The following is a 24022-nucleotide window of genomic DNA, read 5'->3' on the forward strand; positions in this document are numbered from 1 at the left end:
TTCTTCCTTGAAGACGCTGGATCCCCACTATCCTTCCAGCGTTGGACAGTTCTTAACCCAATTTTAGTAGTTTCTACAAGATATAGATATAGATATTTTCTCTGCTTGAAGCATGCCAATAATTTAACCATTCTCAAACAAACTACGGGATGTGTCTTTAGACATGGTTGTTTGAGAAATGAGAAGCTAGTCATTGCTGGTTGTCTGTTTCTGTTAATCTAAATTGCATCCAGCATACACTGCTATTTAGGAAAACACAATTTGTGCCCATGTTTTCAGCCAAGTAAGTAATAATAACTGAACTTAACTTTTCCTACAACCCTGAAAAAACACTAATTTACAAGTGGAGTTAATGCATTCGAAATCTTATGTACAAAGATTGCATAAACTGCCCTGCCCCCACTTATTTCACAAGTCGAATAAATGTACCTGTCACCGCAATAAATTATAAGACATAATTACAGAAGCTGTCATTGCTTTGATCACTGCAAAGTGGTCATAAAAGTTTATGTATTATCGGAAAAGTTTATGTAACAGGTAATGATTAATTAATTAAGACGATGAAAGTTGCGATATGGTTAGATTCTGTACTTCCAGCGACCTCCTGGACAAACAGACCACATGACGTCGAGACGGAAATGAGCAGTCACACTAGATTACAGGATTATATGCAAATTATTTATTCCTAATTACACTCCAACATACAAAAACAAAAACAAATAAAAGATAATAAAAGATAAAACAGAAGAAAATTATGCCTAATTACATTGCCTCTTTACGTATGCATGATTATGCAAAAAAATGACGATATTTACATGTTGTTATATCCACAGTAGTTAACAGCATTCAAGTTGTAAGACTAGTAGTGCTGGGTATCTGAAACACAGGTTAAAAGCAATGCATTTAAATACATATTAATTGGAATTAAATAAAATATACAAAGCAGGAATAAGTTAATGTGCAGTCTGTAATTTTGCAAAGCAAACCTGCAGTCTGGTTCGTCATGGCTGGTAATTTTATTGGTTCATTAAGTTAGTTGTTAGACCAGCGACAACCCTGAAACATGCGATACCGCTGAAAACAGTGATAAAGTCTGAAAATATTCCTGATTATTAACATTAAATAATTTATTATTATTTATATAAGAACAATGATTGTCAGAGCTTTCACCTGCATGAGGTCTGAATGCAAGACATCTCATTTATTTAGTGTCTTGTAATGTTATTTGTGGTGCAGGGGCAATAATGAAGGACTAATTATCACCACCGGCAATGTGCTTTCAACTTTAAATGGTGTGACTGCTCTGTGGTAGTGGTTTGTTCTTCTATTTTTCCTCCAACAATCCAGAGCAAAAATACATCAAGCGGCGCTTTAAAACATTGTGGCGGGGTCTGTAGCCTTCGTCCCCTTTTTCTTGCTCTTGCCTCTGCAGGACATGGTGAGGCAAGCGAAAACCACGCCTATCACAAGACCAATAATAAGGCCTACAACAGCCATCACGGCTGTGAGCCACACTTGCACGCCGTCCGAGCAATCCGATGGTGGTTCAACATTGGTGGTGGTGGTGGTGGTGGTGGGGGCGGCGGGGGTGGTGGTGTCACCCACGAGGCTGTTCACCCTTGTGAAGATGTAAGGATGCTCCTAGAACACACACAGAAGAAGTCTTTAAACGGAGTCCACTTCCACAAACGCGTCATTATTCACACAACTAGGCCAGCAGTAGCATGCGGGAAGTGCTTGTGCGGCAGCTTTTCTTACCTCAGTGGGGCACTTGATGTTATTTCTGGAATTCGTGAAATTGTTGTATGTCTGTTTTTTGCCCACTGGCTCCAACTAGAGATAAAACAGAAATACATCTTTGACCTAATTGCAGCGCGATGTGGTAATATAGACTTCCATCCAAAATCCCCTCTCCTGTCACACACAGTTAGTCTTTTACTGTTTGCTTTGCCAGACCCACCATGTTGTTCCAAATAGCTGTAGCCATGTCAGCATGTCCCCGCTCACTGAAGTGGAAACAGTCCTCGGAGAAGTAGGTGGTGTCAGGCTTGGCATCCTGCAGGAGAACGAATATAACATCACTGTTTGTGGGTTTAACGTCCTCTGGGGAGACGGGCGTAACACCGTCCTAAAGATAAATGTTATGTGTAGTTTAACTTACAGCGTTCAAAGGGACAACAGTGTTTTTGAAAAAAGTCTGGAGAACCACAGCAAAGTCCTCCTTGCCATCATAGCGGCCTCCGTACACCAGGTCTTCGGTCTCAATCTGATGAAAGATAAATGCACATTATATCACAGCTAACGTCGTCGACACACATTCTGCTGTCAGTGTTCCTGTCTACTAACCTGTATCTCCCGATTGATCCGTTTTAGTTCAGACAGCTCTATTGAATCCTCCGATGGCAACAGGAAGCATGGGCACACAGTCCTGTGGTGAAGATAAACAGCTAATTTTAGAAAATGTACGTTTATCACTGCTCGCAACATGACCTATTTCAGATGACTAAATATTTTATTTTGATTTCCGACTGAATCAGGGAGGATGAGGTATTTTATTAAGCAGCCAGTTGTTATATACACCGATCAGCCACAACATTATCACCACTGACAGGACAAGTAAATAATATTGACTATCTTATGACAATTCAGTGTTCTGCTGGGAAACTTTTGTACCTGGCATTCGTGTGGATGTTACTTAGACCACCCATCTAGACCAGACAAGGCACCCCCACCCCATAGCACAAAAATGGTTTAGGAACAACTAAAAAATAAAAACATGAAAAACAGCACAAGGTGTTGACCTGGCCTCCAAATTCACTAGATCCCAAACTGATATCTGTGGGATGCACTGGAACAAGCCTGATCCACAGAGGCCCCTCCCCTCAACCCATAGGACCCAAAGGTCCCCACTAACAACATTCTGTTGCCAGACACCACAGGACACCCTCAGAAGGCCCATGTCCATTCTCTAAAGAGACAGAACTGTTTTGGAGGCACAAGGGAGACCTACACAATATTAAGGTCATAATGTTGTGGCTGAATGGTGTATTTTCATGCTGGCTAAAGTATGTATTAAATCAATATCAAGAGAAGTGCTTTTGACTCAAAAGAGCATTCTGCCATGGATTCGGTGGTCTTGGTTCATGAAGAATTGATTTGGCACTAGTGGATCGATGAACTTACTCTTGGATCAAAGTGCACCCAAGACTGTCCCTTTTGATCCTGCGAAGGCCTTCAATTTCCATGATCCCCAAGACGTTGACAATTGTCCGGGGTACCTAAGAGCACCAGAAAACATGACTTCTCAGACTCAAGCTTTAAAATTCAAAAAGACTGAATTAGTGATAAACTTCGGGAAAGACAAGGAAATGTTTTCGCTTTTATTTTAAGGTAGATAACATCATCTTACCTCTTTGTACAGGATATCCAAGCTTGTCTTCATATGATGGCTGTAGTTCTTAGGTGACAAAGCCACCTGCAGTTTTGAGACATACAAGCTGTTTATCAACTCAGGCACATACACATGCACAAGCTCGCAAACTGTTGCTCTGTCGTGGGCGGAGAAAAGCAGCATAATTTAAGCACATTTGAGGGAAACTAGTCTGAACGTAAGCGCGTGACGACCAAGAGAGCAGTGCAACATGTAAGAGCATACCGGCAACAGCCAACCCTGAGCTGTCACTACCACAGTCTCAGAGCTCATCTTAAATTGATGCTGCACTCTGATATTCTGCTTCAAAGCACAAACATTAAAAGAGAGACTACCCTGTCAGCGGGGTACGAGGAGAGTAATGGAGAGGGGAGAATAAAGGGGAGACAAAATAAGAAGGGAAGAGAGAAGGAGGGAGCGAGACAGGATGAAGAGAGTCTGGGTTGACTCCGGTGTTGTTTATGCCTCTTAGAGGACAAGGCCTGTCACTGTGCTCCTGTGTGTGCCTGTTTAATGCACACAGAGGCCGAGATAGAGGAGGGCGGGCGGGGCGATCAGTGTTGGAGGGGTGAAGTGACAGAATGCGCTCATTGAAAAGAAACCATGTCTGCTCTCATCTCGCTCTGACACAATAAAACAATAAGGGGAGGGCCGCTCACAAAGCTTGATTATTCTGCTCCAGTGCTCAGTTCTATTCGGGGAGTGATATCATGAGACAGCGCTACACAGGGCATCGCACAACACCAAGGGATGTTCAGCCACCGTACTACAGCGTAAGATTCCCTTTCTTGAGGGGGAGTGCACTGGATCGTCATCATGAACTCACCCGGTCATTGCAGTACTGACACAGGTCATTGCCTCCGATGAAGAGGGTCACAAGCTTCCAGTCATTCTGAAAATCCACCGTCTATTTCCAATGAACAGATAATGAAAGACCCAGGGAAACAAACAGACAGGGCAAAGATTAAATGATCATCTTTTTCACGCTTGAATAGTATCATTTCGTGTCACAACAATTCTGAATTTTAACAATAAAAAAACTCACAGTGTCCTTTTTCATGGCTTCAATCAGGCGATGCACCTGCTCTGGGATTTCTCTGCATATAATTACACGAAATAAATTGTCATTAGTACACACAACACTCACAACACAGCCACACAGAAACATTCAAACCTGAATACAGATGTATATGTTAGAACTCACGCTACTTTAGCCCCCGACACAGCCACGTTGAAGCCAGTCTGATTTTTCCCTTGCCCTCTTGACATTCCCCTGATGTTAGGATTAAACTTCTTAAGGATATCTGGTGTAAAATCAATGAATAAAAGGCTTTACTGCATTGAAGACCAAACAGTAGCTTAGTTTCAGACCAACTCTGACATCTTGTGGTGCTGCTGTGCATTACACCTCAACAGACTGACTTACTGGGCAAAGTTGTGACAGTCTCCAGTGTTTCATCACCTCCGATGCTTGTGAATAAATAAAATAAAAAAGAAATTAATATGATTTTTACTATACTCTACTATGCAATATACAGGAATTTGTTCATCCAATTATGAATTATGAGCCCCTCACCTCCATGACACCCCTCTGTACTCAATTGGCAGCTCCAGCAGATTCGTTGCCTTAGCACCAAAGCTTGCCTACATGCAGAAAAAAGACCACTGGTTTATTTCACAAACTGTATAAAGGATGGACGAATATGAACTGCTCCTCAAAAGTGAAGCCAAAGCAAGTAGAGCTCCCCCTGGTGAGTGGCTGCAGTATAGGTCATAAGCTCCACCACATCCATGTTAGTGGATGGGACTTGGGCCACAACTAAAACACTAAAATACACGTCAAATATACATTTTTAAATGATCTTTTCAGTCATTTTAAGTAGTTAATATAATGCTGATGCATGGTCAAGTGTCAATTATTTGGATAGGTTTCGTTTTAGTTAGTTATTTGACGGTATATAAACAGGAAGTTAACATAATGGCGACCACCAGTTACCATGCCAACCCCTCGTAAAGCATCGATATCGTGATACAGACTCTGTCTACAAAGTCGCAAGATGGCGCTGTCCGCGTCCCCTGGAAAATAGCGTCAGTTTGGCCAATGCAAGGAAGTGGCGACACTTTGTCCATATATATACAGACTATAGTTTATTTCCATCCACACTTTCTTCCTTAGTTTCCCCCTTTGGCTCATTAAACCGACATCTCTAAGCCCAGATCAAGTGGTCCTTGCTAGTCCTAGTCCTTGAAATGGAGATCTCAGAGACATACAATATTACATCGAGGATTTTGCATAAATTCTACACAAAAGATGAAGAATCCAATTCAAAGATGGTATATTTCTAAATAGCTGATTAATTGGGACAAAAACTTACCGTAAGAGAGTCTCCTAGGGCACCCACCACCTTGATGTCTCCTGGCCGTAGCCTGTGAACTAATCAGAGTTCAACACATTTTAGATTTAATCCTTTACTTTAGATAATAACTGAATTATCTTTCGGATGCATACCTGAAGTGGGGACAGCGCTGGATGGAGCCGTGTTAGCACAGGAAAAGTCGCTGCCCCAGTTCTACAAATTGGCAAAGGTTTCTGATTATGATCCACTAATAATTATTTGTCATTCTGAAGCCGTGCTTTTCATGAAACACAGAAACTTACTGTAACTGGAGGAGAAGTGGGTGGAGGGCCAGGAAAGGTGTAGCCGCTGTTGGCGGCGGTCCTAAAGAATGGGCTGGTCTAGTAAAGAAAAAATCATTAAGAAACATTAGTAAACAAAATAATGATTAAAAACAAAAACTTGTGATGTGCATTTTTAAGAAACTTTTAATAAATTGTTACCTCAGACGGACACTTCAAGTCAATGCCTACTGTGAAGTCTTGTGTAAAAGTCTTGTTTCCAACCGGCTCTAACTGAGAGATTGGACAAGTCATTATAAATGCAACAAGAACCAGATGCATCAAAATGCAGATGTGAATTGTCTTCTTTTAAAGCAAATCCTACCATGTTGTTCCAAAGAGCACGAGCCATAAGAGTGTGAGCCTTCTGGCTGAGATGGAAACAGTCAGGTGAGAAGTACGAGCGGTCAGGACGTCCATCCTTGTTACATAGAAGACACAGGAGGCACGAAATTAAAAATGAACACGTCATTATACATGTTTAATGTTTCGGATTTGTTGTTTTGTTTTTTTACCTCCAACCTAGGAAGGAAGACCTCTCTGAAGAAAGGCTGCAGCACCACGGTGAAGTTGTCGTGTGTGTCGTATATTCCCGAGTCAATGAGCTCTCTCATATCATTCTGGACAGGAAAACAGGCCACGCAAAAAGCAAGGGACAGTTATTTTGAGTTGACACACTGCATAACAGTCATATTGTACTCTTTGGCCTTTAAACTGTCTGGGTTCAACTTTCTTTTCGTCTTTGTTTAGCAGCTATAGATATACACCGATCAGGCATAACATTATGACCATCTTCCTAATATTGCGTAGGTCTCCCTTATGCCTCCACAACAGTTGTGACTCATCAGAGAATGGACATGGACCTTCTGAGGGTGTCCTGTGGTGTCTAGATGTTGTTAGTGGGGGCCTTTTGGGTCCTATGGGTTGAGGGGAGGGCCTCTGTGGATCATCCCACAGCTACTTGATCAGTTTGGGATCTAGTGAATTTGGAGGCCAGGTCAACACCTTGTGCTGTTTTTATTTAAGTTGTTCCTAAAGTGTTTTTGTGTGTGCGCCTGTGTCAGGCTGCATTCTGCTGGGGATGACTGCTGCCATCAAGGAGTGTCATTGCTATGGGGTGGGGGTGCCTGGTCTGGTCTAGGTGGGTGCTACATGTCTAAGTGACATCCACACGAATGCCAGGTCCAAAAGTTTCCCAGCAGAACATTGAGTTGTCACAAGATGGTCAATGTTATTCACTTGTCCTGTCAGTGGTTTTAATGTTGTGGCTGATCAGTGTAAGTCGTCATCATTTCGTCAGTTGAACAAAGTAAAAAGCAAGGAAAAAAAATCATATCTGCCTTTGAGAATGTCATGGTTATGGCACTTTTTTTTGTTAACACAGATGAAGCAGGGGAATTTTTTTCATCCCGTTTAGCTCATTTCTGTTTTTTCCCCTTTTTAATGTTAAGCAGCCGTTACGTATATGCAGAAATGTACCACCCACACTTCTTTTTCTTTGTTTTACCTGATAAGCTCTGTTGAATGATCTGATCTTCTCGATTTCAGCCGATCCCTCTGTAGGCCTCAGTACGCATGGGCAAATCATACTGAAAAAACACAAATATCAAAACTGTTGAACAGTGCCGTGTGGTAAATCTTTTTTGCGCCAACAGTTCGTCATCTAAAAAACAAAAAAAAAAACACTGACCTCACAAACCAGGTGGGACAATTCAGGGTTTTATCGCTGTGCAGATCACGCAGCGGTACAATGTGTAGCATCTCTACCAGATTTACAATGGCACGAGGAACCTGGAAGATACGAATACAGTCTGTGGGTCGTCTGCAATCTGGATGACGCGCAGCCACCAACGTGCAGTGATGTTGTATGATTGTGTAGAGATGAGGTTGGAAAATGTAAATGTACCTCCTTGTGGAGTATGTCCAAAGCTTTGCGGATACGACTGACCACATTTCTGGATGAGAAAAACACCTGGGAAAATGAAAAGAAGTTTCTCATTAATACAAAAGATGTAAAAATTTAAACAGAACCTGTGCATGCATGTCTTAAAAAGCAGTTATAACTTAAACATTTGGACAGTTAGTGAATTAATAGTGATAATATGTGGGTCATTTGCTGCTCCAGCTTCTTATAAGTGCAAGGATCTACAAGGGTTTCTAGTTTTTATGATGGTTTTAGCCTGTTTATAAAAATACACAAGCAATTTTGCCACTTTTGGCAGCCAGTATCATTTATATAAAAATTATTATGGTGAGATTATCAGTGGTCAGGCTTTCAGCTTGGAAAAGAAATTATAATGGAGATCTTGAAGAAAAACTGTCAACAGATCAAAATGAAAATACTACCACTGCATTTTGTCCTCTCACATAATTCTTCAAAAGTAAAATAAAAATAAATAAACCATAGTTCTAGCATGAAATATTATATTACTGTAAAAAAAAAAAAAAAGGAGATTGCTCACGCTGTCTGTGCAGAAGTCACATATGTCATTGCCGCCTATAAACATGGTGATCACTTTCCAGTCGTTGTGAAAATCGACGCGCTGAAAGAGATAAGGTTCTGATGTTACTACTGTTACAAGGTTCACATGCGCTCGCAACTAAATGTGTTTCTACAGCAGTGCATTGCTGCCTTACCGGATCCGTTTTCATTTTGTCCACTAGGATGCGCACCTGTCCCTCCATATCCCTGATAGAGGGGAAAATACTTTGTTACGGTGTTCCATTAAGCTGTGCAAAGGTTTTGCTTTTTTTTTTTAAGACCTTAAAGGTGAATAAATAGTCAAAATAATAAAGTGTGACTGACCCACTCTTTGCTCCTGGGACAGCCTGGTTGAGAAAGGCTCCAATACTGTTCTCGTTACCGATTCCCTTGGAGAATCCGGTCACATTGGGGTTGAACTCCTTCAGGATGTCTGCAAACAATCACAGATTCAGTCATTTGTTGTAGATGAAATCATTTTAATTAGAGCATTTGTATTTTATTTGGTGGTATTTGGTTAAAAGCTTTGAAAACAGCTGGTCAGTGGATCTACAGTTTGGTTCTTTTCAGGAAAGAAACACCCATTTCGTGTCAAATCATTTTAAAATGTATATTTATGTCATTCAAATAAAAAACAGAGACAGACATACTTGGCAGAGTGGTCACGGTGGTGATGTTTTTATCGCCGCCAATGCTGAAAGCGGCAGAAACAGTTTCCAGTTAGTTTTAAATGAGGCTCCCTCCAGAAAATGAATGAAAATAAATGTGCACTTCAACTTGTCTCACCTCCATGACAGGCCTCTGTACTGATTCATCACCAAGAGGAGGTTGTTTTGGTCCTTTGCACCCACGCCATTGGCTGCCTGCAGGAAAACATCACATGTGAGATAGTGAGAGCAGAACCAGTGGAGATGGAGGGAACATTAATTAAATGAACATCAAAAACACATTTACTCCATTTTTTTTAATATATATATTTGTCATACCTATACCTAGTGACAAACTATATTTTTTGCTTGCAGAAAAAAAGTACAACCATTAGCCGAAGAAGTATGAGGAGGGAAACACTCACTGTCAGAGAGTCGCCTACAGCTGCCACCACCTTGATGTCTCCAGGCCTGACCTCATGAACTACGCAGGGTAAAGAACAAAATGGCGCTTGAGCTTTATTTAAATGAACTGCATTTCCCCAAATTTTATGAGAAGAGTTTGTGAAATTCTTCTTTATTTAATTTGCTTTATTTCTTTACCTGAAGTGGGTACAACAGGAGATGGATTACGGTCTAGGCACGGTATCTCTGTCCCCATGAGCTAAAAAACATAAAGCATGCTTCAATATAATTTATTACGCACTCTGCTGCCCTGCACCCCAGTTTTAAATCTGTCAAAAGAAAGACTCTTACAGAATCTGCTAGTGCAGAGGCTTCTCTATGAAACTCCCCCTCCTTTTCAGCGGGGGAATTTACGGGTGTCCGCAGGAACGGTCGCTCCTGAAAGGTGAAAAGTCAGGTTGAGCAACCCCGAACAGTTCGACTGTATGGGCTGGAAAGCGACAAGCAAATTTAATTTCACCTGAGTAGGGCAAGGGATCGTGATGCCGCTGTTGTCCGCGACTTTGGACTGCTCTGTTGATGGCTGGAGCTGGAGGAGGAAAAGTTGTGATTGGTGTCAGGATCAGGTGTGGTCAGTGTGCGCAGCCAATGACGTAGTGCTTGCACAACTCGTCCGTGCATGTGAACGAGCAAGGTGAACAATGTGGGAGAATAAGATCTTGCAGATAGTCTCATGTGGTTAAACTTTACATCTCTTATCTAATCTACTGTCGTAATCATTGCTCCATCTGACTTTTGGTTTGTTGGATCACTGGGAGTCTTTTCTGGCTCGTTCTAAAACATAGATTGTCAGCACTTTCTTTACATGTGTCATGTGTGACTTTGCTGAATGAGGACTTACCAGGTTTGTCCATAGTTGAACAGCTAGTCGGTTAAGGTCAGACAATACGTCCTCCTTCAAAGCAACAGGAAATACATCCAAGTTACACATTAACCTTTACTATACTTTCATGCATTGTTATCGGAACACAGGCTGATTAACTTACACTTGACAGGAACAGTACTGTTCCATAACATCTGGGAATAGCTTTTCTTTACTTACAGAATCTGAGCTGGGATCAAGGATGACTGGGGTGGACTGCAGCACAACGGCGAAGTCTACACCTTCGCTGTGCCACTTCGGTTCTTGCAAGACAAGACTTAGGGAGTCCTGAAATCAAGCCAAACGGACAATTGTAAAACAAGAAACAAAATGTGGCTCAGGTTTGCACAGGTGTGTGTTTACAAGTACCTGAAGCGCTTTCAGAAAAGTTGCTTTGTGTAGCCCTTGGTTTGTGAACTTCTTACACTCACAGCTTCTGTGAAATATAAGTCAAGCACATGACTGTAATGAGCCTTTACAATTATCTGACCAGTAACAGTACAGGCTGCACATGATGCACACGTGTAAAATGCATAGTTTGTGTCTCTTTATTAGTTTAAGACACTCACGTGTCCTGCTGATAATCTCCGCTCCAGACCATGGCGTGAACTAAAGTGCGATGCAACTGCAAAACAACACTCAACACATTAATTTCTTTTCTACTTTTCTATCTGTCTTTGGTCAAAACCGCGTTCAACAAAAGCACCGTACCCGTTTCTGCAGTATCTGCAGAGATGCCTCCACTTCCTGCACCGCGGCTGCAACATCTGCAGGATCCTGAGAGCACAGAGAAAACTGTTTCCTCTCCTTCTGAAAACACTACCGCAGCTTAAAATAGACGTGAAACAAGGGATCTTACATGTGGTGAGCAGGCACACGGGAAATCTGCGGGGACAAAGAGCAGCACCAGCTTCCAGTCTGTCACCTGCGGCGACACACAGTAGCCAGATGAGTTGTTTTTCATGAGATAACTTACATATTCCAAAACAGACATAGAATAACCAGAGAAAATGTAAAAGAACAATTTCTCTGGTTTATATGTGGGGGGTAAGGGCACCTAGCAGCCACCCTGATGCAATTTCCAGTCAACAAATGCAGACAGGTGTTTTACAATTAAGTTAAAATTAACCCTGTGGGTATCCTGGAAGCTATGTCATGTGATTGTTCAGATGTTTGCCAAGAGTTATATCACAATTTTATAGCATATCTTAGTGCGTTTATTTCATGGTTATAATGGGCATGCTTACTTAAAGTGGGTCACTGTCTTTATGAAATGTTTAAAACATATAAAAAATGCTAATGAGGGGTTTAATCGTACCTGATGTGACAGAGAGAGGGACAGCTCCTCGGCTTCCTGTGTTAAGCTCCTGCAACACAAGACGTGTGAGTAATCCTACATCTTCTCATACAGTATTTATTTATATGTGTGACCATGCATGTGTGTGCCTGTTACCTCGGCTGCAATGAATCCTGGTCAACAGGTGAGTTCATCACCTCAGGATTAAACATGGACAGCAGCTCTGTTCAAACCACACAGACACAATTGAGGCTTTAATACGTGTCTAACTATCCCTTAAAACCACATTATGTACATTACGAGATCATTGCGGTTGTGAAAAGGGACATTTATGCTGTCAGTTTTCCATATTTAAATGTGAACTGTTGGTCAACGGACCATATTTATGGCCCACTATCCTATCCTCTCAGATAAACTCGATATGAAAGTATATTGTTCTAACGGCTTTCTCTACAAAGCGTGCTCAGTATCTGGCGTTTCCTGCAACTCGGTCAGGGCTCTGACCCTAGACTGAACTCTCTGCTTACTGGGAACGCTTTGAATTACATAATCACAAGAGACCAAAATGGTGTAAAAAGCGTCTGTTTTAAGCTTCAGATCCACTCACTGTTTGACTAGAACAAAATCAATGAGCAGGGATACTTGGTTTGAGGGCGTGTATTTGATTTGTGGTTCAAGATACAGCTTGAACAATATGGAAAATAAAGATGTTATCAATATAATTATCTGCCATAACATGTCTTCTATCTGAAGCAGTTACAAAACGAGGACAAAAATACCCCGCCAATAAAAGCCAGTGCTAAATTTCTGGGCAACATTAAATGGTAGTTTAAAAACAAAACAAAAAAACAAGCAGGCATCTAAATTTGTAATAATTTAAAATGGATGAGACTACCTGTAAGTGACAGTTTAAACTTACCGGCTAGTCTTCTGACAACTCTGGATGCTTCGTCCCTAATAATGAAGACAGACAGAGTGCAATATGTGAATATATTCACTATTTAGCTTCAAAGGCAATCTGGAAACAACATATTCTTTGTACAGTCATCTGCATTACTGAAGGATGTGCGTGAATCATGTCTTTTTTTGCCATCTACCTCTGTGAAGGGGGCATTCCCAGTGTGTAAACAGTTGAAATATCAGCAGGTCTGAGAGCGTGAACTGAAAACAAGGAAACACAAATCGGGCAGTTTTATAAAATGTGATAATACATTTTAAAGTGAGCACCTAACAGCTTAGAGTAGTATCATTCATTCATTCAGTCATTTTCTGCAACCGCCTTGTCCTTGGAGGGTCACGGGGGGGCTGGAGCCTATCCCAGCTGTCACTGGGCGAGAGGTGGGGTATACCCTCAACAGGTCTAGTGCCAGTCTAGTACCACTCACACCTACGGCCAATTTAGAATCACCAATTAACCTAACTAGCATGGTGGGACAAATCCGGAGTACCCGGAGAGAACCCACGCAGACACAGGGAGAACATGCAAACTCCACACAGAAAGGCCCCGGTCGGCAAGCGGATTCAAACCCATAACCTTCTTGCTGTGAGGCATCAGTGCTAACCACCACTGCATTACCTGAGGAGGATGGTGACAAAGGTGCAGGTGCTGGTGAGCAGAGTATCGGCATGTAACGGTCGGTCTGTTGCACAAAAAAGGAATGAAATATATAGAGTATTAAAAGTAAATAAAAATAATATATGTGGAGACATAGTAATGCATATATTTTAACCGAACACCCATGGGTTATCACTGGCATGCGGTACCTTCTCAGATTTTTCTGCTGAAAGTTCATTTTCTCCAGCTGCATCTAAACGTAACATGAAATAACAGCATAAAACATTCAGTTAGGATGAAATTAACTCATACAGGGGGGAAAAAAAATACATTAAATCATTTCAATTAAAAAAAAAATATTCCTCAATGCCTTTTGTCTTTTTTCCATTTAATACAATGGTCGTTGTAAAGATCTAAAAAAGTCCAGTTTTGTTAAATCATGCCAGGACATTTTCTAAGTCACTGACGTCTCATCATTTACATTGCCTTAGAGGCTGCTCCGTATTCATATAAAAGGATTAATCAGTTCCTGTGTTAGTTATTCTGTGTAACACGGTACCAAGAGTCCTTGAATGTTTATACCTAACTAACAGTGAAAGTACTGTGCACATCAGCAAACAACACACATCATATAACGCTAGTGAAAATTTAAACCCTGACGCACATGGTAAAATATAACCTGGTTTCAATCACATTTTGGCAAAATGACTGATTAGTGCTGAATTAAGTACAGCATGCATCAGGAAGCAGGGTGAACATGACAAAACAGGCTCACTATTCAGTCCCCAAATCCCTCTGATCTCATCACACGGCTGCCTTGAACTGAAAATCCACTTCAGCGCAGTAAATTCAGTCATGTATTTACCTGTAATTGTAGCGCAGGATCCAAGAAGGACCGCCAGAATCAGGAGTGCAAATCTAGCCATGATGTGGTGAGACACTGAGAGCCTTCCACACTGAGGGATTTGTGTGATTCCTCCTCCTCGTTTCCCCTCTCAGCCTCAGAGAAAGAATGACTGCGAGCTTTTACAGACTGTAAAAGTACACTTCACCTGTGAAGGGTGTGGAAGAAGGCAGAGAGTCCCCAGAGAGCAATGCTTTAGAATGGAAAAGAAGTGGAGGAGGAAGAGGGGCAAGTTCTTGTGTGAAACAAAAAGATGTGAAATATTTATCAGGGCAATTCTTTTTCCTCTCCTTTATATCTCCCTCTTATCAATCTACCCCAATAGCAATCAGCCGAATGACTAGCCCCCCCTCCCTATCTCGACTGTTGTCAGTGTGTATCTTGTCACCAAGATTACATTCTTTGAATCAAAAGACTACCATCGTGTCTGGCAATCTGTCAAAACACGAAGGCCAGGGAGATATTAAGTCACATCACATGACACCAAATCATCAATAAATCTTTATACATGTAACAGTTGAAGGACACACAGCCCTTTATCAAAGCCACCGTATCTTATTCTGATGATAATTCAATTACTGGTAATAAAATAGTAAATAAAAGGTGATCTGATATATCGACTGATGGCGCAGAAACCACGTAACAATAGAGCATCGGTCTGAGCTCAAAATGGCAAATTAAAATGATTTATTTTCTCGTAAAATGGAAATTGCACATAAACAGAAGCTGCTTCTGGGAGCAGCACGTGGTTCGTGGACACAGAGATAAGGACCTGATAGATGTTCGAGGGAAATTAATGCGTCTGTGATTCGCAATAAAACTCGTTTGGCCGTGAAAAGGCTCAAACAACCTAACAAAGTGCCAGTTCTCTAGCTTTCAGTGACGATTTTAAACGCTGAAGAACAAAATGAATAATATTTGTTTTATATGCTGCCGTGTATGCGACATATTTTGGGTGTACACCGTGGGCCTTAACCAGTAATTATTTTAGGTTCACTCATGGAGATGTGTCAAGATATGATTAGATTGCTTAACGGTTTATGAGTTCCTGCTTAGATTGGCTCTGCAGATAAACTGACCCTTGGAATCAGTGCAGAGTAAGACAACAAGATATCTTGATGTTGAGGAGTTATGAGATATTCATCAAGCACATGGACATGTTGCATAAGCCCATAATAAAGCATGGCAAGTTCAGTTCTTTCCAGAGGACGGTGAGATTGGGAATTTGGAGATATTGGAAGCTAAAAGTGTCGTCACAAACTCCTGCGTCTAGAGAGCGCCGTCACTTGGGACTGTTACAGTCATTACCACTACTGTTATTCCATTGTCGCAGTGTCGGGGTTGTTTTTTCAGTCGGTACCTGATAGTCTGGAAGTGGCGATCTTGTCTTCTAGGAGACGATGGCGAAATCCCTGAAGTATCCTAGTTGCCATGGTATCTAATGATCATTCACAAAAGCGAGACTGTGGACTGCTGCTCTCTAATAAACCTATTTCACGACACTTTGACCCGTCGCAGTGGGGAGAGCACAGGTGTATTAATATTGGCCATAGGTTCTATTACGTGTCTCATTATGCCAGTTAGCTGCCATGCACAAAAGCGGAACATTTCCTGACTGGAATGCAGCCATTTGATGTTTCTGCCATTTAAAATAGATATTAATATGTTGGCTTATGTCAGCAGAAGAGGCATTGGCATATAAATAAGAGCTTTGGCTCCAGTGAATGTCCCAGAAATCAATGATAGTTAATCGTCATTCACAAAAACAAAAGCTCCCCTGAGTGGACTTCAGTTAATACACTTGAGATGTTTCTTCTTCGTCTTCTCTCCTATGAAAGGGTCGCGGGAGGTGGCTGGAGCCTATCCCAGCTGTCATCGGACGAGAGGCGGGGTACACCCTGCACAGGTCGCCAGTCTATCGCAGGGCTAAAACAGAGAGACAGACAACCATTCATACTCACACCTACGGCCAATTTAGAATCACCAATGAACCTAATGAGCATGTCTTTGGATGGTGGGAGAAAGAGAACCCACGCAGACACCGGGAGAACATGCAAACTCCACACAGAAAGGTCCCAGTCGGCCCACGGATTCAAACCCTGAACCTTCTTCTTCTGATGTTTTTGCAACAGGCATTTTGACTTGCCTCAGTAGGCGAATCACAGGTGTATAAACCATGGCTTGGTTGCCCCAGTAAGGCAGTTAACTCCCATACACAAAAGCAGGAACTCTCCCGATTGGAATGCAGCCGTCATTAATACACCTATGATGTGTGGACCTATTTCACAACAGACGTCTTGACTTGTCTCAGTGGGAGAAACACAGGTGTATTAATGCTGGCTCAGTTCCATTAAGTGCCTCAGCTTGCCTTGATGTATATCCAGCGAGCACAAACGCGGCATCTTCTAAAAGTGGAACGCAGCCATTACCAACACACCTGTGATGTTTGCGCAGTGACAAAAAGACCTTGTTCAAGAGGTAAATCATGGTCGTTAACCAGCTTGCACAAAAGCAGGACCTTCCTCTCCCTGCTATGCCAAGCCAACATGACTCTCATCTACCATACAGTTTTTTTATGCATCTGTTATTTATTGATATTTATGATCCATCACTACCTCTGCAACAACGTGTTAATATATAATCCCCTGTAATTCCTGTTCACACTTACCCTGTGTGCACTTTATTAACTTATTAACTTTATTCACACAACCATGTTTGCACCCAAATGGATGGTTTATATATTTCAAATATTAATCTATTGTTCAATCCAGGCCAACTGGGGCCTTTCTGTGTGGAGTGTGCATGTTCTCCCTGTGTCTGCGTGGGTTCTCTGCAGGTACTCCGGTTACCTCCCACCGTCCAAAGACATGCCTGGCAGGGCCGGTTCTAGGTAGGCATACATGAGGGGGCAGTCAGAAATGTGAAGGGGGCATCATGTGTACACATACACTTTTTTTCCTCTGCTTATAGTAACAGGATTTTCTTTATTGAATTGGGTTGTTAACTATGTGTCCAACCCCAGCCTGGAGAAGTGGACTGCACTTTGTCAGGCCTCTACCTTCAGACCTGTCCAACTTGGGTGTCCCACATAAAGACTAAGCTCCTGTTGGTATAGCTCTTAAGGTCACTGAGGCACGCAAACCCCCTGACCACAATAAGGTGTCAATCCCTGGGGGGGGGGGGATAAATAAGGTTAAAATGGCCTAATTCCCAAATAAATTTTAACCTAAAGTAGGACTACACACATTATATCCAAAAAAGGTTCAAAAAAGGCAACTGGACTTGTAGATTTTAAGAGAAGACGTTTCACCACTCATCCGAGTAGCTTCTTCAGTTCTAGGGGACTGGTGGGAAGTCTGAGGTTTAAATAGGAACTCCTCCTGAAAAAACTTGCTTGTATATACACACATTACATTTATATGTCTAAGAATTGGATTTTTTGCAGCTCTCCAACTCGGAAATCTTCAATAGAGCTCCGGGCATTACTTTTTTGTTGACACTGCCTTATTGGCAGGAAAACCGGAGGTTCATGACTGTGACACAACTACAATAACAAGTAACTGTTTAATCCAGAATTTCTTTCTCATTGTGAGTAGTTTTAGTGCTGAATGAGCAACACTCCTTTCTAATCCACGTTATTAACATTAGCCTAACTTACCTTTATGAAAAGAAATCTGCTGGACATTGAGTTAAAAACATGCTAAATAAACATTACACCTGGAAAACGCTGGATTCTGTACCTGATATAAAGTGATCGCTACACAAGACAAATCCGTTTCTTGAGGGATTTCTCGTGCCTGCTTCTTGAGCGTTTTATTGCAGTAATCCACATCTACCGGCTTGAAGAATCTTAAGGAATCCTATAAAATGATTTCCCCTTTACCTGTCCCGACTATTCTGACATCCTAGGGCACAACAGCTGACGACCATTTTTGGATGGAACTGGTACAAGGACAAGTTAGTTAGTTGCTGCAGATGTCAACCGGGTAGTGCGTTTTCCTGCCAATATGGTGGTGTTGTGATTGGCGGTGCAGGGGGACTCAGCTACGGAGCTCTATTAGTTGCTTCACTTCACGTTTCATAACGCACCACATTTAATTGTCGGTAACGGCGTACTGCAACAGTGACTGGATGTTTGTGTGCTACGTAGCATGTGAATACACACACAGAGATACGAGAGGAAAGCAGATGCTGTATCACGTGTGTCCCTTTTTCGGCGAATTTCCGCTAATGCAGATAATTTTATCAACTTGTAATATATTAATTTTGTGAGTATATTAAAATGTGCTTTCTCAATTTCTAAAATTTTGATTTGAGGGGGCAAGACATTTATTTGAGGGGGCTTGCCCCTGCGTAGAGCCGGCACCGAATTGCCTGGTAGGTTAATTTGTGATTCTAAATTGTCCGTAGGTGTGAATGTGAGCGTGAATGGCTGTCCGTCTATCTGTGTTAGCCCTGCAATAGACTGGTGACCTAGCTGTCCAGGGTGTAACCCGCCTCTCACCCGATGTCAGCTGGGATAGGAGACAGACAACCATTCATACTCACATTCACCTACAGCCAATTTAGAATCACAAATTACAGCATCTCTTTGGACATCAGGAGGAAGCCGGAGTAGCCGGAGAGAGCCCGGCAGACACAGGCAAACTGAATGAATGAATGGCTATTGTTTTATTTTTATGTTTGTCTTTTTGTTTCTCCAAAAGTGTCTTGTTTTCCACGCCAGCTGACATGTGACTTAAATTGGCTTCAGGGGACAAATATAGTTTTCTGATTCTGAATCTGAATGTGAAAAAAAAAAAAAAAAAAAAGGATTCCGCTGTTTTCAAGGATACTTTATGCACCTGTGCGTGTGAGTGCAGCTGCTCGGACATGTTCAATGTTTTGCTCCCCTCTGCTGACACCTGGCGGACCGCTGATTGGTCGCTGCGGCAGGGCGCGCTACGTCATAACCGGATGTTGACAGCAGCTCGGAGCGCAGCGAGTTGAGGCAGGAACAGCTGAAAAAGAATAACAAAGCCACGACGACGACGACGCCACAAACAGCTGATGTTCTCCCGAAATATAGTTTAAAACTCGGTGACACCATCGCCGAACGAGGCATTTTGTTCCGCCAAAGCGAATCAATAAAAAAAAGGTAGGACGCCGTCGCTTGGACTTGCCCAACAGATACGCGTCTTGTTGTCGTTCTCTTGATCCTAGCTTGTTGTCCTAGCTGTTAGCGCAGCGGCTAGCTCGTCGTTAGCTTCCTTCGACTTGACTGGTTTTTATACCCAACCACTCAAATATATCGTCCCAAAAGCTGCTCATATGTTACTTTTTTATCATTTTGGAAAACGGTTTTGCCCTTTTTAAGTGTTCAATGTAGAATTTGTATTCGGCACCATTCAAATCCCAGCTGCCATCTACAGTCAACATTACTCATGACAGGCAGGAACATGAAGTACTTGTTGAAACCAGTGAAATGCTGAAACAAGAGAAAGGATCAATAACACTTAAAAATAAAGTTGGCAAATAGCAATTTGAGCACATACTGTTTGGATTTCTGCTGGGTTTGTATGTTATGATATGGTTGTACCATTTTTTTGTATTGATAATTGCTTGTAAAATAGATTATTTGGTTAAAAAAAATGCATTTACTTCACTGTAGCATGATAAATCAACCAAATTATAGTCCAGAACCTGCACATGAGTACATCATGCAAGAAAACTGCACAAAAATCATTCTGCACCAACACTGACATCCATCATCACCACAATGCAAAGTATTAAAATAAAGTGCCAATTTGATTCTGAACCCAACTACTATTACCTGTTCCCGTTTGGTAAATACTAAAGGGTTTGCCTGTTAAAGCCAGTGATATGAATCAAATCCTGCATCACATTAAGTTGTTTATCAAGATACATGTCACGATATCATGATAAACAACATGATACAAGGTCATTTACGGCAGGGACACATTGTTTGTTGATTTGGTAATCTATATGGCTCACTTGCTGAATTGATATGAGTAAGAACTCTGGAAAGGTGGTTAAGACAAAGATGGAGTTTGTTTGTGTGCTCTCTCTGTTTATCATTCTAAAATGCAATTACAAACCTCACTAGACACACCGCATGTGATTTTAGTTTATTAATTCCCTTACAAACAGTCACGAAATACAATTTAATTGCCTTTGTTTTCTTTAAATGCTTATTTTAGACGTGTCTTGAGATAAATAGTGAGCGGGACTAATTCCTCCCGCAGGTGCCATTAAAGTATAGCAGAAGAATGTGAGGAAGTCATTAGAAGAGCCCAAGTCAAACCTAAAATAGTGGAAAACAAAGGGGAAATTCCTGTTATTGTAACGATTCTGCAAAATGACGGAGAGTCAGCTCAAATGTAATAATTGTGACACGCTTAATCGTCACTACAGTGTAAATAAGATAAAGAAAAAAGGAGGAAGAGAAACAGGAGGAAACCAAAATCACATGGTATGTATTTCCTTGTTGGTTATTTATGTGTGACCAGTTGCACACGAGAAGCTTCTACTCATTTACAGAACTGCCTAAAATACAATTATGCATACTGTTAAAATAAATGTATTATACCCTGTGATATACATTGTCCTGTTAGCCAGTCGTAGGGTGTTCTATTATGAGGTGTCACAACTTTGTATTTAACTTTTGCCCTTGTTTCCTCTCGTGCATTAGCCTTTGTCCAGCCCCTCCCAGAGATTAGACGATGGGACGTATCTTCTTGGACCACATTGGCGGAACCCGCCTCTTCTCTTGTGCCAACTGCGACACCATCCTGACTAATCGCTCTGAGCTCATCTCCACGCGATTCACGGGAGCCACAGGCCGAGCTTTCCTCTTCAATAAGGTGCTCTTAAATTAGCCACAAAGAGCGCAGCTTTTGACAGCTTTGTAGCCGTGACATGTTCGCATTCAACAGTGTGTCCCAACCCCTACAGGTGGTGAACCTCCAGTACAGCGAGGTGCAGGACAGAGTGATGCTTACCGGGAGGCACATGGTGAGGGACGTGAGCTGCAAGAACTGCAACAGCAAGCTGGGTTGGATCTATGAGTTCGCCACTGAGGACAGTCAGCGGTACAAGGAGGGGCGCGTCATCCTGGAGAGGGCACTGGTTAGAGAGAGCGAGGGCTTCGAAGAGCATATCCCCTCTGACAACTCATGAGCCCCTGATGTTGGATGACCCGCGAAGGCTCACTCCTGTGCCCTCCTTTCTCTCTCCTTAACCCCTTTGCCTCCGCGCTGCACGCCACCACATGCAGACTTCGTGGTTCGTGAAGTTTTGACTTCACCCACCACATCCCTTCCCTGTCTCTTGACTTGTGACCTTAGACCTCTGCTGATTAGAAGATCGGTGTGCCGGATCTATTCGTGCTGAATAGGCTTCCCCAAAAATGCTCCTTTGATTTATGTATCACAAGGTAGTCCCTAAAAAAAAAAAACACCTGGGAGCACTGTTAGGGAGTTGCACCTTCACTTAAATGTTCAAGCACGCACACAGAATTTTCATCGTCACTGCACAAGGCATGCACCACACTTTCATGGTAAACACATGCATGATCAGCTTCAAAAACATGGTTGTTTTATTCATCTAGATAAATAGACGTGGGCAAAGTAACCGGCCCTCTCCACATGGCACTGTCAAATGAGCCAGATGAGATGTCACTCTGTGTATTGTTTTTGTGGTATTTGTGCTTCTGTGCAGTGAACGTCGTCACTGAATGCAATTAAGGCCGCGATAGTCGTCAATTCTGTAACGGTTACCTTTTCTTAGCTTGTAGCGTGATGCACGTAGTAGCGTTTCAGATCATTTCATCCAGACGACACGTTGAAGACCGCACAGACTGATGTCATATTTTACTAGTCATTGCAGTTTTCCTTTTGAATCCGTTGCATTTATTTTGATCGACACTCTCGAAATGAACACAAGGTGGCGCAAGTGTCTCATAAGAGATTATATCCCATAAAAAGACAATCACACAGTTTAATTCAGCTCTATCAATCTACACCTGTTACCATGGATCCTGTGCTTGTGTGTGTGTGTGCGCCGCGTGAAGAGCAGCATGTCTCTCTGGTGCATGTACCTTTCAGCCAATGCGTCAGAATGAGTCTGAGACGTGATGGAGACCTTCTCCAGACAAGATTTTGAGAGGGTGGGTCTTTTTTCTAAACGAGCATCTGAAGGAATAACTAAAAACGAAAAAACACAGTAGACACCTAAAGATATTGATGTAATATATCAATCCTGTGTTTGGCTGTACTACATTCACTTGAACAGCTCACTGCAGATGCTGACTCACAGTGTTGACCCACTCTTTTTTTATAATCGTAGGCTTATTTGGTCATAAGATGACTTGTTTCGTACAAAACAAAGCTGGGGCCATCTTTAATGGCGTATTTATCGTTAAAGTCAAGCCCTGGTCCTTTGACTAGGCCTCTATTTTATATTGTAAAAGGGTCGTTTTCATGACACTTGAGGTTAATTTTGGACTCACGTAGGGTCGAAAACGCCAAACAGCCAAAATGGTCGAGCCGTCAGTGGTGACACTTTTAATATTTTGCTTGCCTTTACGAGTTCATGCAAGATTGAACAAAACAAGGTTAAATTAGAAACACTGACAACGTTCATGTCCCAGAGTCAGTGGCCACAACAGAGTATCATTATCATTTTGTTCGACCTATAGGATCTTATTGCTAGGCTTATTGTTTTTATTTGCTTTACATTAAATATGGTTATTATGTTGTCGATTGATATCTTACTGAACATTTTCTTTTTATTGGAGGATTGAAAAAAAAAAAAAAAACTTCTGTGGCTATGGCAAGGTTTTCTCTGAAGTGGTTTCTAAATAAAGATGCAGTCCTGCTGGTTTCAATTCTTATGTCAGCGTTTGAAATCTTTGGCCAAATCCCCTTTTTCCTGCAGTATAGGAGACGACATATTCCTGGTGCTCGTGACAAATTTAAGCACTTGGATTTTATAAAGAGGGCTTTGCTGTTGTGGATGATGATGGAACCCAAAGGCTTAGACCTCAAGGTGGCAGCAGAGTACTGGCAAACATGGTGAAGATGTTTTCTCTCAGAGGACTGATGCTGAATCCCTCGCCTTCCTCTGACATTTACCTGCCTGGCAAGATCTGTACATCTTTACTGCTTTCTGAAAACACACATCACCCATTTATTTAAACTGCAAATACTTAATTCTAAGAGAAAATGAGCAAAAAAATAAAATAAAAAATGCACCAGATCAAAACTTATGTCCCATTCTCATCCTTACTATTCTGCACTCGCTGTGACTCACCCACGGCGAAGAGCTTTGACTGCATTCGGGTTTATAAATAGGAAGTGACGACTCACTCCTAATCCACCCACTAATGTTGCAGTGCTGCCGTAGAGTTATTTATAGCGCCCGGTCCTGTTTGGAAGGCGTCTTTGTCGGTGTGTCTGCGAGGGTCCGTGCTGTTCTGCGGCCACCTCTGGAGGCTGAGCGCTAAACTTAGCTCGCACAAATATTAATTAAGGTTGCTGAACACAACCGACTGTTCTGGACACGGCTATTGTGGGATGCACAGCAGTTGCGTTTTTTGGAGGGATCTTGGCCATTTATGGACAGAGATGATGGACCCTATCTGGGGCCATTTAAATGCCAGACAAAAAAAAAAAAAAAAAAATAGGTATCTTTGTCTCCAGAG

General features: G+C 41.9%; 2 protein-coding genes across 2 annotated transcripts; one reads left to right on the forward strand and one right to left on the reverse strand.

Moving 5' to 3' along the window:
• Positions 1–1371: 1371 nt before the first annotated feature.
• plb1 (phospholipase B1) lies at positions 1372–14459 on the reverse strand (the record flags this gene model as incomplete). The annotated part of the gene is made up of 43 exons (XM_084568510.1): positions 14281–14459; positions 13625–13668; positions 13437–13500; positions 12958–13021; positions 12780–12814; positions 12017–12083; positions 11882–11930; positions 11423–11488; positions 11275–11340; positions 11133–11188; positions 10933–10999; positions 10744–10851; positions 10543–10596; positions 10162–10230; positions 9993–10079; positions 9840–9900; positions 9662–9720; positions 9376–9452; positions 9240–9283; positions 8914–9022; positions 8745–8796; positions 8570–8650; positions 8014–8079; positions 7798–7898; positions 7615–7696; positions 6623–6727; positions 6433–6528; positions 6270–6341; positions 6090–6167; positions 5940–6000; positions 5806–5864; positions 5007–5074; positions 4857–4900; positions 4635–4734; positions 4476–4527; positions 4257–4337; positions 3410–3475; positions 3184–3278; positions 2347–2428; positions 2162–2266; positions 1961–2056; positions 1759–1833; positions 1372–1641 (listed from the first exon to the last, which is right to left on the reverse strand). Exons 1-43 carry the CDS (start codon positions 14339–14341, stop codon positions 1372–1374), a joined length of 3294 nt encoding a protein of 1097 aa, XP_084424636.1. The 5' UTR covers positions 14342–14459.
• Positions 14460–19280: 4821 nt separating this feature from the next.
• On the forward strand, positions 19281–23768 carry LOC311505799 (protein yippee-like 5). The gene is made up of 3 exons (XM_084569565.1): positions 19281–19456; positions 21011–21182; positions 21274–23768. The coding sequence occupies exons 2-3, from the start codon at positions 21042–21044 to the stop codon at positions 21496–21498; spliced, it is 366 nt and encodes a 121-aa protein (XP_084425691.1). The 5' UTR covers positions 19281–19456; positions 21011–21041; the 3' UTR covers positions 21499–23768.
• The last annotated feature ends 254 nt before the right edge of the window (positions 23769–24022 follow it).

Source organism: Chelon labrosus (assembly GCF_963514085.1).
Source record: "Chelon labrosus genome assembly, chromosome: 20".
In the NCBI taxonomy this organism is placed as follows: Eukaryota; Metazoa; Chordata; class Actinopteri; order Mugiliformes; family Mugilidae; genus Chelon; species Chelon labrosus.